The 15,493-nt window shown below is 44.6% G+C and overlaps 1 protein-coding gene across 2 annotated transcripts in view; it reads right to left on the minus strand.

Annotated features, from left to right (window-relative positions):
• STXBP3 (syntaxin binding protein 3) overlaps positions 1–15,493 on the minus strand; it is a 96,802-nt gene that overhangs the window by 29,483 nt on the left and 51,826 nt on the right. For both annotated transcript variants that reach the window (XM_073642911.1, XM_073642912.1), the window contains 2 exons: positions 5,030–5,087; positions 3,903–3,968 (listed from right to left, as the gene is read on the minus strand). In XM_073642911.1, the coding sequence (XP_073499012.1) occupies positions 3,903–3,968; positions 5,030–5,087 (124 nt within the window). The remainder of the gene's footprint in view (positions 1–3,902; positions 3,969–5,029; positions 5,088–15,493) is intronic.

Genomic DNA, 15,493 nt, shown 5'->3' on the forward strand with positions numbered 1-15,493 from the left:
AGCCTTCAGCTCGTCTGCATTGTTGGGTCTGGTGTCTCATCTTCCTCTTGACAATACCCCATAGATTCTCTATGCGGTTAAGGTCAGGCGAGTTTTCTGGCCAATCAAGCACAGTGATACTGTTGTTTTTACACCAGGTATTGGTACTTTTGGCAGTGTGGACAGGTGCCAAGTCCTGCTGGAGAATGAAATTTCTATCTCCAAAAAGCTTGTCGGCAGAGGGAAGCATGAAGTGCTCTAAAGTTTCCTGGTAGACGGCTGCGCTGACTTTGGTCTTGATAAAACACAGTGGACCTACACCAGCAGATGACATGGCTCCCCAAACCATCACTGATTGTGGAAACTTCACACTAGACCTCAAGCAGCTTGGATTGTGGCCTCTCCACTCTTCCTCCAGACTCTGGGACCTTGTGGAGTGTGTCAATGACTGCCTTCTGGACATCTGTCAAGTCAGCAGTCTTCCCCATGATTGTGGAGCCTACTGTAACATACTAAGGGGCCTTTTTAAACACGTAGGAAGCCTTTGCAGGTGTTTTTTTGTTATAAAGTATTCTAATTTACTGAGATAATGACTTTTGTGTTTTCATTGGCTGTAAGCCATAATCATCAACTTAAACAGAAATAAACACTTGAAATAGATCACTCTGTTTGTAATGACTCTATATAATATACGAGTTTCACTTTTTGTATTGAAGAACTGAAATGAATTAACTTTTTAATGATATTCTAATTTAGTGAGATGCACCTGTATAATCCCTGTTTATCTGCTGCAGTTCTCTCCATGATGGGCTGTGTATAATCCCACACATCATTGATTGACTGCTGTCTGTGTACACTGTTCATAGGCAGAAATATACTAAATCAGTGGCAGGAGCAATATAAGAGCTCAAGAATATCTAGGGATACATTGCTGCAGGTTTTCTTGTCCTCTCAGTGATAAATCACTGTTTTATCAGAGCAGCATGTGGCACACCAATTAGGGTGTTCGGCCAACATTAATCTAATGTCTATGGTAGCCTTTAGTCTCTTACAGAAGGCACTAAGTTTTCCAATATGTAGCTCTCATTGGGATTAAACCAAACCCAGATCCATACATCATAGCGCCAGAGAGTGAGATGCGATTCTTCACTCCAGGAAATACATTTACACTACTCCATTGTCCAGTGTCCGTCAGCTTTACACCACTCCAGCCAATGCTTTGCATTGTGTGCATGATGATCTTAGGTTTTCCTGTAGCCGTATGACCATGAAACCACATGTCAAGGAGCTGGACACAGCCCCTGGGTGTGATACCTGCACATGTTCTGTCTGAAACTCTATAGTGACTGATTCAACTGAGAATAGGTGATCTTTACACGCTACGAGATTTGGCAAAGAAAAAGATGCTTACACAAAACAGAATATAACTGTTTTTTTTATTTAACCTAAAAATAATTAAAAAGTGCAAAAAAATGCACAAAGGCAGGCAATGGGAGCAGTTACAATAAACCTATACAACCTAAATCCCTTACTACAGATCAATCCATATGATAAAATGTATGGTCTGGAAAATACATGAATATTGAACAGCCCTTCCCTTCAGAAGACACTGATACACACCTTTCACAGTATAACGCACTTCATAATGGAACATATAACATACCGTATATACTCGAGTATAAGCAGACTTTTTCAGCTAATTTTTTTCCGCTGAAAAAAAACCCCCTCGGTTTATACTCGGATACCACATATGCCCCCTGCTAAAGAAAATGAATATTCACTCTTCTCCACTCCCATGGGCGTGGGAAGAGTGAATATTCGTTCTCTTTAGTAGCGGGCACACAGGATCGCTGAGCAGCAGCAGGAGTGCGGCCGCTGCTGTGTGCGCTGTTAAGGAGAATGACTATTCACTCCTGTCCACGCCCATAGTCCCGGAGTGGAGAAGAGTGAATATCCCCACAGCTCACATCGGCGTCAGGGGGCGCATGACAGTGACGTCATGCGCTGCTCAGATGCTGAGATCAGCTGCTGGCAGACAGGAAGCAGCACTGGAGCAGAGGGAAGGAAGGTGAGTAGGAGTGTTTATTTTTTTCATGCATGCAGTGATGGGGTGCCATGCATACCAGGATTGGAGATGAGGGGTGCCATGCATACCAGGATTAGAGATGAGGGGTGCCATGCATACCAGGATTGGAGATGAGGGGTGCCATGCATACCAGGATTGGAGATGAGGGGTGCCATGCATACCAGGATTGGAGATGAGGGGTGCCATGCATACCAGGATTGGAGATGAGGGGTGCCATGCATACCAGGATTGGAGATGAGGGGTGCCATGCATACCAGGATTGGAGATGAGGGGTGCCATGCATACCAGGATTGGAGATGAGGGGTGCCATGCATACCAGGATTGGGGATGAGGGGTGCCATGCATACCAGGATTGGGGATGAGGGGTGCCATGCATACCAGGATTGGGATGAGGGGTGCCATGCATACCAGGATTGGGATGAAGGGTGCCATGCATACCAGGATTGGGATGAGGGGTGCCATGCATACCAGGATTTGGGGGGGGTGAGGGGACCATGCATACCAGGATTGGGGGGGGGGGGGTGAGGGGACCATGCATACCAGGATTGGGGGGGGGGTGAGGGGACCATGCATACCAGGATTGGGGGGTGAGGGGTACCACGCATACCAGGGTTGGGGATGAGGGGGCCACGCATACCTGGATTGGGGATGAGGAGGCCATGCATACCAGGATTGGGGATGAGGGGGCCATGCATGCCTGGATTGGGGATGAGGGGGCCATGCATACCAGGATTGGGATGAGGGGGCCATGCATACCAGGATTGGAGATGAGGGGTGCCATGCATACCAGGATTGGAGATGAGGGGTGCCATGCATACCAGGATTGGAGATGAGGGGTGCCATGCATACCAGGATTGGAGATGAGGGGTGCCATGCATACCAGGATTGGAGATGAGGGGTGCCATGCATACCAGGATTGGGGATGAGGGGTGCCATGCATACCAGGATTGGGGATGAGGGGTGCCATGCATACCAGGATTGGGATGAGGGGTGCCATGCATACCAGGATTGGGATGAAGGGTGCCATGCATACCAGGATTGGGATGAGGGGTGCCATGCATACCAGGATTTGGGGGGGGTGAGGGGACCATGCATACCAGGATTGGGGGGGGGGGGTGAGGGGACCATGCATACCAGGATTGGGGGGGGGTGAGGGGACCATGCATACCAGGATTGGGGGGTGAGGGGTACCACGCATACCAGGGTTGGGGATGAGGGGGCCACGCATACCTGGATTGGGGATGAGGAGGCCATGCATACCAGGATTGGGGATGAGGGGGCCATGCATGCCTGGATTGGGGATGAGGGGGCCATGCATACCAGGATTGGGATGAGGGGGCCATGCATAACAGGATTGAGATGAGGGGTGCCATGCATACCAGGATTGGGGATGAGGGTGCCATGCATACCAGGATTGGGGGGGGTGAGGGGACCATGCATACCAGGATTGGGGGGTGAGGGGTACCACGCACACCAGGATTGGAGGGTGAAGGGTACCATGCATACCAGGATTGGGGATGAGGGGTGCCATGCATACCAGGATTGGGGATGAGGGGGCCATGCATACCTGGATTGGGGAAATTTACCAGTAGCTGCTGCATTTCCCACCCTCGGCTTATACTCAAGTCAATAAGTGTTCCCAGTTCTTTTTAGGTAAAATTAGCTGTCTCGGCTTATACTCGAGTAAATACGGTAATTGAATCTTAAACAATCACATAGAAATGACAATCCCATACTGTTAGCCATATAATGTACCTGGAGAACCTCAGCGACCTGCTGCCACCACCAAAGCAACAAGCAGATGAGAGCTGTACCAAGCAAAGAATTAGCTTCTTACCTTGCCGATTTGTTTTCGGATATGAGGCATTTTTTTCATCAAACTGGATAAATTGCTGATGCTTAGCTGTATAAAAGAATTTAAAGACAGAAGAAATTACACAGGGGTGCAAAAAAGTAAGGCTCAAGTAGAAGTTAGTGTAGGTGAAAGTTTTAACAAATATAAAACAGCAGAACATCAATAGTCCTGATATTTCATAAGTAAAACACTGTAAGGGTATGTGCACACGATGCAGAAATGCTCAGGATTTTTTCCTGAGCGTTTCTGCATCTCTCTGGCAGGAAAAAAAGCATGCGGATTGTACATGCGGATTGTACATGCGGTTTCCTGCCAGGGACATGCGGAAATGAAGCGGTCTTCACTTTCATTTCCGCATGCGGGTTGACAAGCGCTTCCCAAGCGATTTTAGCATCACTTGGAAAGTGCTTGTCAACTTCACACTATATAAATCCATGCAACCGGCATGGATTTATATAGTGTGTGAATGTCAAAAAATAAAAAATAAATCTATACTTTACCCTCTGATGGCCCCCGGTGTTCTGCTTCATCGGTCCCGGCTGCCGGCAGTGAAGACTTTAGGACCTTCCGACGTCAGCGTCACGTGACCCGTCACATGACTCTGACGTCAGCGAAGGTCCTTCTTCATTCAACCGCGAAGTGCCCGGGAAGCCGGCAGGACGCAGCGCGGGCCGTCAGAAGGTGAGAATATATATATTTTTTATTTTATTCTTTTTTTTTTAATGGTACCTGGGTCTGGATGAGAGTCCTCTCCTCCACACCCGGGTACCATCCGCACATTAGACCGCATGAAAAGCGCATCAACATATACAGTGATGCGGATTCCATGCGGTCTAATGCAAGTCAATGGCGGCAAAAGAGCAGCGTTTCCGCAAAATTAATTGACATGCTGCGGATTTTTGACCGCAGCGTTTACGCTGCGGAAAAATCCGCATCATGGGCACAGCACATGCGGATTTCCATTGGGGAACATTGCTGCCCTTCTACCATGCGTTTTTCATGCGTTTCCGCGGCGTTTACGCAACTGCAAAAACGCCGCGGAAACGCATGAAAAACGCATCGTGTGAACTCAGCCTAATACAGTTCTGGACAGTCACAATATTTATTACCTTTCCTTCTGTTTCTTTTTTACTGGAAGAGATTTCTTTAAGAAGTTTAGGAATTTCTCTGTAAAAATAAATAAATATAGTATATTAGAATTCACATAAAGACCGGCTGCTGCTCATCTCAGCTGAAACTATAAAATATCTTAACCCCTTTACCACCTTGGGTTTTTCCACTTCCATTTTTTGCTCCTCTTCTTGCCAGACACATAAGTTTTTTACTTATGGGTCAATATGGCCGTATGATGGCTTGTTTTTTGGGACGAGTTGTACTTTTGAACAATACCATTGGCTTTACCATGTTGTGTACTAGAAAACGGGGAAAAAAAGTGCAGTGAAATTGCAAAAAAAAGTGCAATTCCACAATTGTTTTTTGGGGCTAGAGACAATCTTTTGATTGTGCATTATTGCATTTCATTGCAATGTTGCGGCGACCATAAAACCGTAATTCTGGCGTTTTGATTTTTTTTCTCGTTACGCAGTTTACCGATCCGATTATTTTTATACATTGATAAATTGGGTGATTCTGACTGCTGCGATACCAAATATGTGTATTTTTGATTATTTTTATTTTTTTTGCTTCATTTTGAATGGGGCGAAAGGGGCGTGATTTGAACTTTTTTTTTATTTTCAAAAACATTTTTTTTTTGTTTTTTTTACTTTTCACTTGCTTAAATCTAGAAGCTGCGAACATCTGATCACCTCAGCTACACACAGCTGGGCTTCAGCTATGCGCTCATAGCATCCCGGCAATGACAACCAGAAGGGTCTCCTGCAGACCCAGAGTTGTCGTGCCAACCCATCGGCGACGGTCAGGTGACACAGGCGCCGATGGGTGCAGCTAGTGACGTGCTTCCGGCACGTGCATGTTAAATGCCGCTGTCAAGAGTTTGACAGCAGCGCTTAACATGTTAACAGCTGCAGGTGGATTGCGATTTCACCCGCGGCTGTTAGGGGCACATCACAGCTGTACAGATGAGCTGTTATGTGCCTGAAAACATGCGGGCTCCAGGGATGAGTGAAGGGATACGACCTTGGATGTACGTCAAGGTTGGAAAGGGGTTAAAGAGGGGTTCTCCAGGAATAGAAGAAAAGTTACAAAAATGTCATGTTAAATAAAATCCTAAATACCCTTAATTTGTAAATCACACTTGTTGTCAAGAGAAGTGGTCACTGTAGCACAATAAAATCGGAGATGTCTTGTTACACTGACAGAAACCAATCTAGGAATGTTAATAGGACAGGAGACTCGGAGCATGTGCAGTACGAAGCTTTATACCATCACTTCATGTGTAGGAAGACGTGTTCACAGTGGATATTCTGATCCAACACTTCAGAGAACATGAGTGCTGAGGTAAGAAGAGGCTGCTCACACTGCTGTAGTGTCCACCCTATATAACTGATCTGATCCTGGAGATACCATGAGTGCTGAGGTAAGAAGAGGCTGATCACACTGCTGTAGTGTCCACCCTATACAACTGATCTGATCCTGGAGATACCATGAGTGCTGAGGTAAGAAGAGGCTGATCACACTGCTGTAGTGTCCACCCTATACAACTGATCTGATCCTGGAGATACCATGAGTGCTGAGGTAAGATGAGGCTGATCACACTGCTGTAGTGTCCACCCTATATAACTGATCTGATCCTGGAGATACCATGAGTGCTGAGGTAAGAAGAGGCTGATCACACTGCTGTAGTGTCCACCCTATATAACTGATCTGATCCTGGAGATACCATGAGTGCTGAGGTAAGAAGAGGCTGCTCACACTGCTGTAGTGTCCACCCTATATAACTGATCTGATCCTGGAGATACCATGAGTGCTGAGGTAAGAAGAGGCTGATCACACTGCTGTAGTGTCCACCCTATACAACTGATCTGATCCTGGAGATACCATGAGTGCTGAGGTAAGAAGAGGCTGATCACACTGCTGTAGTGTCCACCCTATACAACTGATCTGATCCTGGAGATACCATGAGTGCTGAGGTAAGATGAGGCTGATCACACTGCTGTAGTGTCCACCCTATATAACTGATCTGATCCTGGAGATACCATGAGTGCTGAGGTAAGAAGAGGCTGATCACACTGCTGTAGTGTCCACCCTATATAACTGATCTGATCCTGGAGATACCATGAGTGCTGAGGTAAGAAGAGGCTGATCACACTGCTGTAGTGTCCACCCTATATAACTGATCTGATCCTGGAGATACCATGAGTGCTGAGGTAAGAAGAGGCTGATCACACTGCTGTAGTGTCCACCCTATATAACTGATCTGATCCTGGAGATACCATGAGTGCTGAGGTAAGAAGAGGCTGATCACACTGCTGTAGTGTCCACCCTATACAACTGATCTGATCCTGGAGATACCATGAGTGCTGAGGTAAGATGAGGCTGATCACACTGCTGTAGTGTCCACCCTATATAACTGATCTGATCCTGGAGATACCATGAGTGCTGAGGTAAGAAGAGGCTGATCACACTGCTGTAGTGTCCACCCTATATAACTGATCTGATCCTGGAGATACCATGAGTGCTGAGGTAAGAAGAGGCTGATCACACTGCTGTAGTGTCCACCCTATATAACTGATCTGATCCTGGAGATACCATGAGTGCTGAGGTAAGAAGAGGCTGATCACACTGCTGTAGTGTCCACCCTATATAACTGATCTGATCCTGGAGATACCATGAGTGCTGAGGTAAGATGAGGCTGATCACACTGCTGTAGTGTCCACCCTATATAACTGATCTGATACAGGAGATACCATGAGTGCTGAGGTAAGATGAGGCTGATCACACTGCTGTAGTGTCCACCCTATATAACTGATCTGATCCTGGAGATACCATGAGTGCTGAGGTAAGATGAGGCTGATCACACTGCTGTAGTGTCCACCCTATATAACTGATCTGATCCTGGAGATACCATGAGTGCTGAGGTAAGATGAGGCTGATCACACTGCTGTAGTGTCCACCCTATATAACTGATCTGATACTGGAGATACCATGAGTGCTGAGGTAAGATGAGGCTGATCACACTGCTGTAGTGTCCACCCTATATAACTGATCTGATCCTGGAGATACCATGAGTGCTGAGGTAAGATGAGGCTGATCACACTGCTGTAGTGTCCACCCTATATAACTGATCTGATCCTGGAGATACCATGAGTGCTGAGGTAAGATGAGGCTGATCACACTGCTGTAGTGTCCACCCTATATAACTGATCTGATCCTGGAGATACCATGAGTGCTGAGGTAAGATGAGGCTGATCACACTGCTGTAGTGTCCACCCTATATAACTGATCTGATACTGGAGATACCAGGAGTGCTGAGGTAAGATGAGGCTGCTCACACTGCTGAATACGCAGTGTGAAAAAGTTAATTTTCAGTATTCACCAAAAATTCTCTTTATTCTAGCCTTCATTTGAGTACATTGGAACCATGTGTGAAGTATGGTGCTGTCAGGAGGCTGACACTAAGGCTATGTTCCTATGAACGATGAGTTTTTGGTGAATTTTTGAAGCTGCAGAATTTCTGCACCCATTATTTAAATTTATTTATTTATTTTTTTTTAAATTAGAATCTGAATTTTTATTGAATTTTCCAAAACAATATACACATATAAAACCAAAAAGAAGAGCACAGCGCTACCCACCCAAAGCCCACCACCAAACAAAACAATTCCCTCTAAAATAGAGGTTTCAAAGCGCACAAAACTAGTATATTTCAAATGATTTTAATGCGTTTTTGACGCTGCGTTTTTTGTCTCTTTTTGTTGCGTCATGCTTTAAATAAAGCTGCTTTGTTTTTGATACTTCCTGGTATTTGGGTTTGACAAAACTTTATTGATACACATAGGTGCGGATTACATGCGTTTTATGATGCATTTCTGCTGCGAAAACAAACTAAAAAAAAATGCATAAGAATTTTTTAACTGCAGGTTTTCTGCATCTAATGCAAGTCAATGGGGAAAATCCACACAGAAAACTCTGCGTACCCGCAAGAGAAATTGACATGTTGCGGATTTGAAACACGCACCGCGGGTCAGTTTACACTGAATTTAAAAAACAAAAACAAAAAATAAAAATACAATGGGCATGAGATTTCTATAAATCCCATCCTGTTTGCTGGAAATGTAAGGCATTCCTCTTCTGCAGACTACACCCACCTGCAGACTCTGGCCTAAGGGCTCATACTCATATACGAGGAAAACGGAAAAGTGCAATCCGATAAAAAATCTGATTACACTGACCAATGTTATTCTATGAGGCACATCTCATCTGCGATTTTTTTCTCAGCTGAAATCGGACTGAGAAAAAAAAATTGCAGCATGCTGCGTATTGAAACTTATCTCGGACGAGACTCGCCAATGCATGCGAGGAGGGAAAAAAAAATTAAAAAATCACACGGCACTCTAGCCACGTGAGTGCCGTCCAATTTTCACGCACCCATCTCCTTGAAACCCGACAATTTATCACCTGTAATAAAAATAAAATAATAAAATCGACTTCATCCTCACTCTCTGACGTAAAGAACATAATCCATGTGTCCCACGACGGGTCCAGCTCGGCTACATCCAGAGATGGCAGGCTGCATAGTAGCTTGATGCGACTATCCAGCCTGCTGTCCTGCAGAGACACTGAAGAGCGCATACTGGCGCACCTCAGTGACTTGCAGTGCAGTCATTAAGTTGAGCGGGGTTCATGTCATATGAACTCCGTTCACCTCATTGACGTCAGCGCGAGCGTGGGGAAGTTCTCACCGTGCATGCGCTGACATCATTTGCCGGCACCGCAAGTACAAAAATTTTAGCACGCTCGTGCTGACACATGCGCTCCTCAATGTCTCTGTATGATGGCAGGCTGGATAGTCGCATCAAGCTACTATGCAGCCAGCCCATCTAGATGTAGCAGAGCTGGACCCATCGCGGGACAAATGGAGTCTGTTCTTCCTACTTCAGGATGAGGTTGGTTTATTATTTTATTTTTTATTACAGATGACATGGGATTCAGAGGAATGGGCGTAATGGTAAGTAGTGTTTCATTTAAAAGATTAAAAATGTCTGTGTGGTTATTTCAAATAAAGTACTTCATTCTGGGTGTTTTTTTTTGTTTTTTTTTTAACATTTCACTTTGACTATGGGGTTAGTAACGGGGGCGTCTTATAGACACCTCTCCATTCCTAACCTGGGCTTGATGTCAGCTGGCATTATAAGCTGACATCAACCATAGCCATATAACCCCACTTGCCACCGCTACAGGGCAGTGGGCAGAGCGAGGCTAAGTGACAGAATTGGCGCATCCTATGGATGCACCATTTCTGGGGCGGCTGAGGGCTGCTGTTTCTAGCTTCAATATTCATGGCCCCTTCGTAGGCTATTAATATAAGGTCTCAGCTGTCTGCATAGCTTTTGCTGGCTTTTAAAATAGGGGAACCCCACGTAAATTTTTTTTGGGGGGGGGGGGTCTCCCATTTTAATAGCCAGTAAAGGCTAAGTATACAGCTAGGGGCTGAAATTAGTAACCTGGGAAGCTCCGTGGGTATCCCCTTCCCAGGCTTCAAACATCTGCCCCAGCTTACCCTCTGCTAGAAAATACAATTACGGGGGACCCCACGCCATTTAAAAAATATATATATATATATATATATATATATATATATATATATATATTCACACACATATACATATACATACAGTACAGACCAAAAGTTTGGACACACCTTCTCATTTAAAGATTTTTCTGTATTTTCATGACTATGAAAATTGTACATTCACACTGAAGGCATCAAAACTATGAATTAACACATGTGGAATTATATACTTAACAAAAAAGTGTGAAACAACTGAAAATATGTCTTATATTCTAGGTTCTTCAAGGTCCTTTTGCTTTGATGACTGCTTTTCACACTCTTGGCATTCTCTTGATGAGCTTCTTGAGGTAGTCACCGGAAATGGTTTTCACTTCACAGGTGTGCCCTGTCAGGTTTAATAAGTGGGATTTCTTGCCTTATAAATGGGGTTGGGACCATCAGTTGTGTTGTGCAGAAGTCAGGTGGATACACAGCTGATAGTCCTACTGAATAGACTGTTAGAATTTGTATTATGGCAAGAAAAAAGCAGCTAAGTAAAGAAAAACGAGTGGCCATTATTACTTTGAGAAATGAAGGTCAGTCAGTCCGAAAAATTGGGAAAACTTTGAAAGTGTCCCCAAATGCAGTTGCAAAAACCATCAAGCGCTACAAAGAAACTGGCTCACATGAGGACCGCCCCAGGAAAGGAAGACCAAGAGTCACCTCTGCTTCTGAGGATAAGTTTATCCGAGTCACCAGCCTCAGAAATCGCAGGTTAACAGCAGCTCAGATTAGAGACCAAGTCAATGGCACACAGAGTTCTAGCAGCAGACATCTCTTCAACAACTGTTAAGAGGAGACTTTGGGCAGCAGGCCTTCATGGTAAAATAGCTGCTAGGAAACCACAGCTAAGGACAGGCATCAAGCAGAAGAGACTTGTTTGGGCTAAAGAACACAAGGAATGGACATTAGACCAGTGTAAATCTGTGCTTTGGTCTGATGAGTCCAAATTTGAGATCTTTGGTTCCAACCACTGTGTCTTTGTGCGATGCAGAAATGGTGAACGGATGGACTCTACATGCCTGGTTCCCACCGTGAAGCATGGAGGATGAGGTGTGATGGTGTAGGAGTGCTTTGCTGGTGACACTGTTGGGGATTTATTCAAAATTTAAGGCATAATGAACCAGCATGGCTACCACAGCATCTTGCAGCGGCATGCTATTCCATCTGGTTTGCGTTTAGTTGGATCATCATTTATTTTTCAACAGGACAAAGACCCCAAACACACCTCCAGGGTGTGTAAGGGCTATTTGACCAAGAGGGAGAGTGATGGGGTGCTACGCCAGATGACCTGGCCTCCACAGTCACCAGACCTGAACCCAATCGAGATGGCTTGAGATGAGCTGGACCGCAGAGTGAAGGCAAAAGGGCCAACAAGTGCTAAGCATCTCTGGGAACTCCTTCAAGATTGTTGGAAGACCATTTCCGGTGACTACCCCTTGAAGCTCATCAAGAGAATGCCAAGAGAGTGCAAAGAAGTCATCGAAGCGAAAGGTGGCTACTTTGAAGAACCTAGAATATAAGACATATTTTCAGTTGTTTCACACTTTTTTTGTTAAGTATGTAATTCCACATGTGTTAATGCATAGTTTTGATGCCTTCAGTGTGAATGTACAATTTTCATTGTCATGAAAATGCAAAAAAATCTTTAAATGAGAAGGTGTGTCCAAACTTTTGGTCTGTACTGTATATATATATATATATATATATATATATATATATATATATATATATATATATCTTTAATTTAAAAAAAAAAATACATGTACAGTAAGCAACACATGCAAAACACAGAATACATATCTCACACACATTTATATCTATCTTTATGTATATATATTTCTGAATTTGTGTATCTATCTATCTATATATAAAATCAGATTGCATACGCATGGCAGTTGGATGTAAATTGGATGCTAGGTGAAAAAAAAAAACAAAACAAAAAAACGCATAGCACTCGCATGAAAAAAAATCGGTCCAGATATTGGAACGTTTTTTTTCTCGCATATGGGTGTGAGCCCTAAACCAGCTAGTGGGAAAGCAGCAGGATAAGTGTACAACAAAGAGAAGACACATTAGGCCACAATGGAAACAAGGATCACAAACATCCTGCCAGGGCCATAAATTATGTCCCCCAAGGAAGGCAATGAGAAAGATTTTACAGCGAATACTAAAAGACTCTTTTTCTCTGTTGCTTCATTAGGGAACACAGGAAGAATGGGATGTAATAAATCAGTTCTCTTGGATGGGAAATAAAGAGAAAAGGCAGGCCAGGACATAGCAGGTTGACCCACAGCTACCTATAACATGCTATCTGCAGAGGCAAAACAAGAGAATTTTGTAAGATCTATAAGGATATGTGGATGAACAAAAAGCAGCAGACTGAGAATGTCAGGCTGCAGAGCTATTATTCCCTGAAATAAAAAGGAGAGAGAGCGGGAATAACCCCTTTAGAAAAAATGGAAAGTCACTGGAAAAAGCCATTTTGTCATATAGAAGGGAGAGAAGCCGAGACAGCTGCCAGTTCAGAGGCCCTTCTTATGGGCAGGACCATGACGAGGAAGGCTACATCTCCAGGTATTCATCGAGAAGCCTCTATGATTGTCAGAAGGGTATTTGAACAACAGTAACATAGCAATGACAATTTAAAACAAAACCAAAAAAAACAAACACACACACACACACACACACACACACACCCCCCAAAAGGAAGGTACATCTGGATGCTACAGGGGACATCTGCAATGAATAAGGAGAGTCCTGGTGCCAAACTGTGGAATCATGAGACATGCCCTGGATGTCCAGATCAATGGCCAGGGTGTCCCATGTTTGACATACTTTCAGCCTGAGATCCACTTCCAGGGATAGTACCACTCTCCTCTGAGCAGGCATTATTTTCTGACAGACAGCAGAGCAGACTAATTGCCTATTCCTGAAAATAAACTATAGAAAAGAAAGAAAACAAAAAACACAGGAGATGGATTCTCCACCCAGCGAATGGTGTGGGAGAATTTTTCGATGGATGGCTTGTTGAGAGCTCCACCTATATCATATCGCTACCTAAACAATGCTTGACTGGAAGTAAAATGGATCACCTAGCATTGTAACATACTTTGGAGGAGTGACTGTCAGATGGTCCAGAGAGCCAATGCTTGCTCAGAAGGAGAACTGGAGAAAAATGATCCAGGCCCCAAATGAAGTAGACACCCTCTGGAAGAACACCAAACAAAGAAATTGAGACTGTGGAGAATGCTGCTAGTATTCTCTAACCCAGACATCCAGAACTCAAGGAAGAAAAGGTTAGGATAAGGTGAAGACTGCCTTACAGACTGAGATAGCATGAAGGCTGAATGTAAGAACTGAGCCAACCACCTCAAGGGGGAGGCTTCGTCAGAAAAACAATGCATCTGCAAGTTGAGCCTAAAAAATAGGGGACGCAGTGTCCGCAAAGGAAGAAGATCTATCAAGAGAGGAAGTATAAGATATAGAAAGCTAGCAGGACAGAAGGATATGAGGTGACCTAACAATGGGGCATCTAGGAACGTCTGTCTTAAGGTCTATGTTGTAAGCACAAAAAACCTCTGTCTTAAGGTCTATGTTGTAAGCACAAAAAACCCCACACGACTCTTGAGGACTGTAGAAGCCTCTGGGTGTTTGTTACACTTCAGCACCCATCAAATGAAAGGAAAAATGAATGGCTGAGTGAGTCAGTCAACCAATTTTCCTTGATTAGGGGAATGGTCCCTGCTAAGGTCGGGGAAGTGGAAGCCAAAAGGAAGGTATCTTCCACCATTAGAAAAGCTGGATCAAGGCTACCTGGACTGCTTGAGGGCTCTGCCAAACTGAGACATCTCTATCGGAGGAATGGTCTCTAGCTGATGGAGAATCACTCTAGTATGCTTGCTGGATTTGCTAAACTGAGATGCCTCTATTGGTAGGTATGACTCACTTCAGCAAGTAGTCAGAGTACCAGCTCGCCTGTGCAATACACCACACTAAGAAGTCTCTGCTTGTCATTTTGACTCACTGTGGATGTGATCAGTGATCAACTAATTCACTTGCGTGTTATGCCATGCTGGGAGATCTCTGCTTGTTGGTCTGATGCCTCCTTGAAAGTGGTCAGAGTACCGTCTGGTTTGCTTGAGCATGTCATCATACTGAAATACCTCTGCTAATGACTTACATCATAAAGTACACTTGGAGTTCTCAATTTCATGTTCGGAGTCATTTTGAAAAGTGGTCAAAGTACTTTCTGGTCTGTCTCACCCTGGTAAGTGGTCAAAGCACCATCTAGATCACTTGCGCGTTACAGAACGTATAGATATCTCTGCTGGTGGGTCTGACTCACCCTAAAAAGTGGTCAGCGTACCAGGGATAGCAGATGAGATAGACAAACACTCAATGACAGCAACCAAGGACTGGGACATTCTAGTTGCGCTAAATACAAGCATGGAGAGAGTAAGAGGAAAGATGTGCTTTTGTAACAGGCCACAAAAAGCTCCTCAGCAGGTGGCACTGGAGGGGAAGGGCACAAGCAGCAAATGTCACAACTGGTGGGCCCGCTAGAAATATACACTTATGTGAGGTGCAGGCAAAGTGGATAAAACCAGGAAGGCTGGTGTGCAGTTTTCCCTGGAGTCTAATATGAAATAGACAGAGAGAAGAGACAAAGATATAGCTGGCAACATGAGGGGGCAAGTGCTGCTGGGGGCTCGACTACTGTTGGTCTGTGAGTAGACAAACATGCCTGCCCTGTCCTGGAATGTAGGGAGACTAACTTGTCTATTGTCTGGCAGGGGTTACTTCCTATGTCAGCCATGTAGAGGGGTTGGGGGGGGGGGAT

This window comes from Phyllobates terribilis, unplaced genomic scaffold, assembly GCF_046119375.1.
Source record: "Phyllobates terribilis strain yellow unplaced genomic scaffold, ASM4611937v1 Scaffold_8__6_contigs__length_399053987, whole genome shotgun sequence".
Classification (NCBI taxonomy): Eukaryota; Metazoa; Chordata; class Amphibia; order Anura; family Dendrobatidae; genus Phyllobates; species Phyllobates terribilis.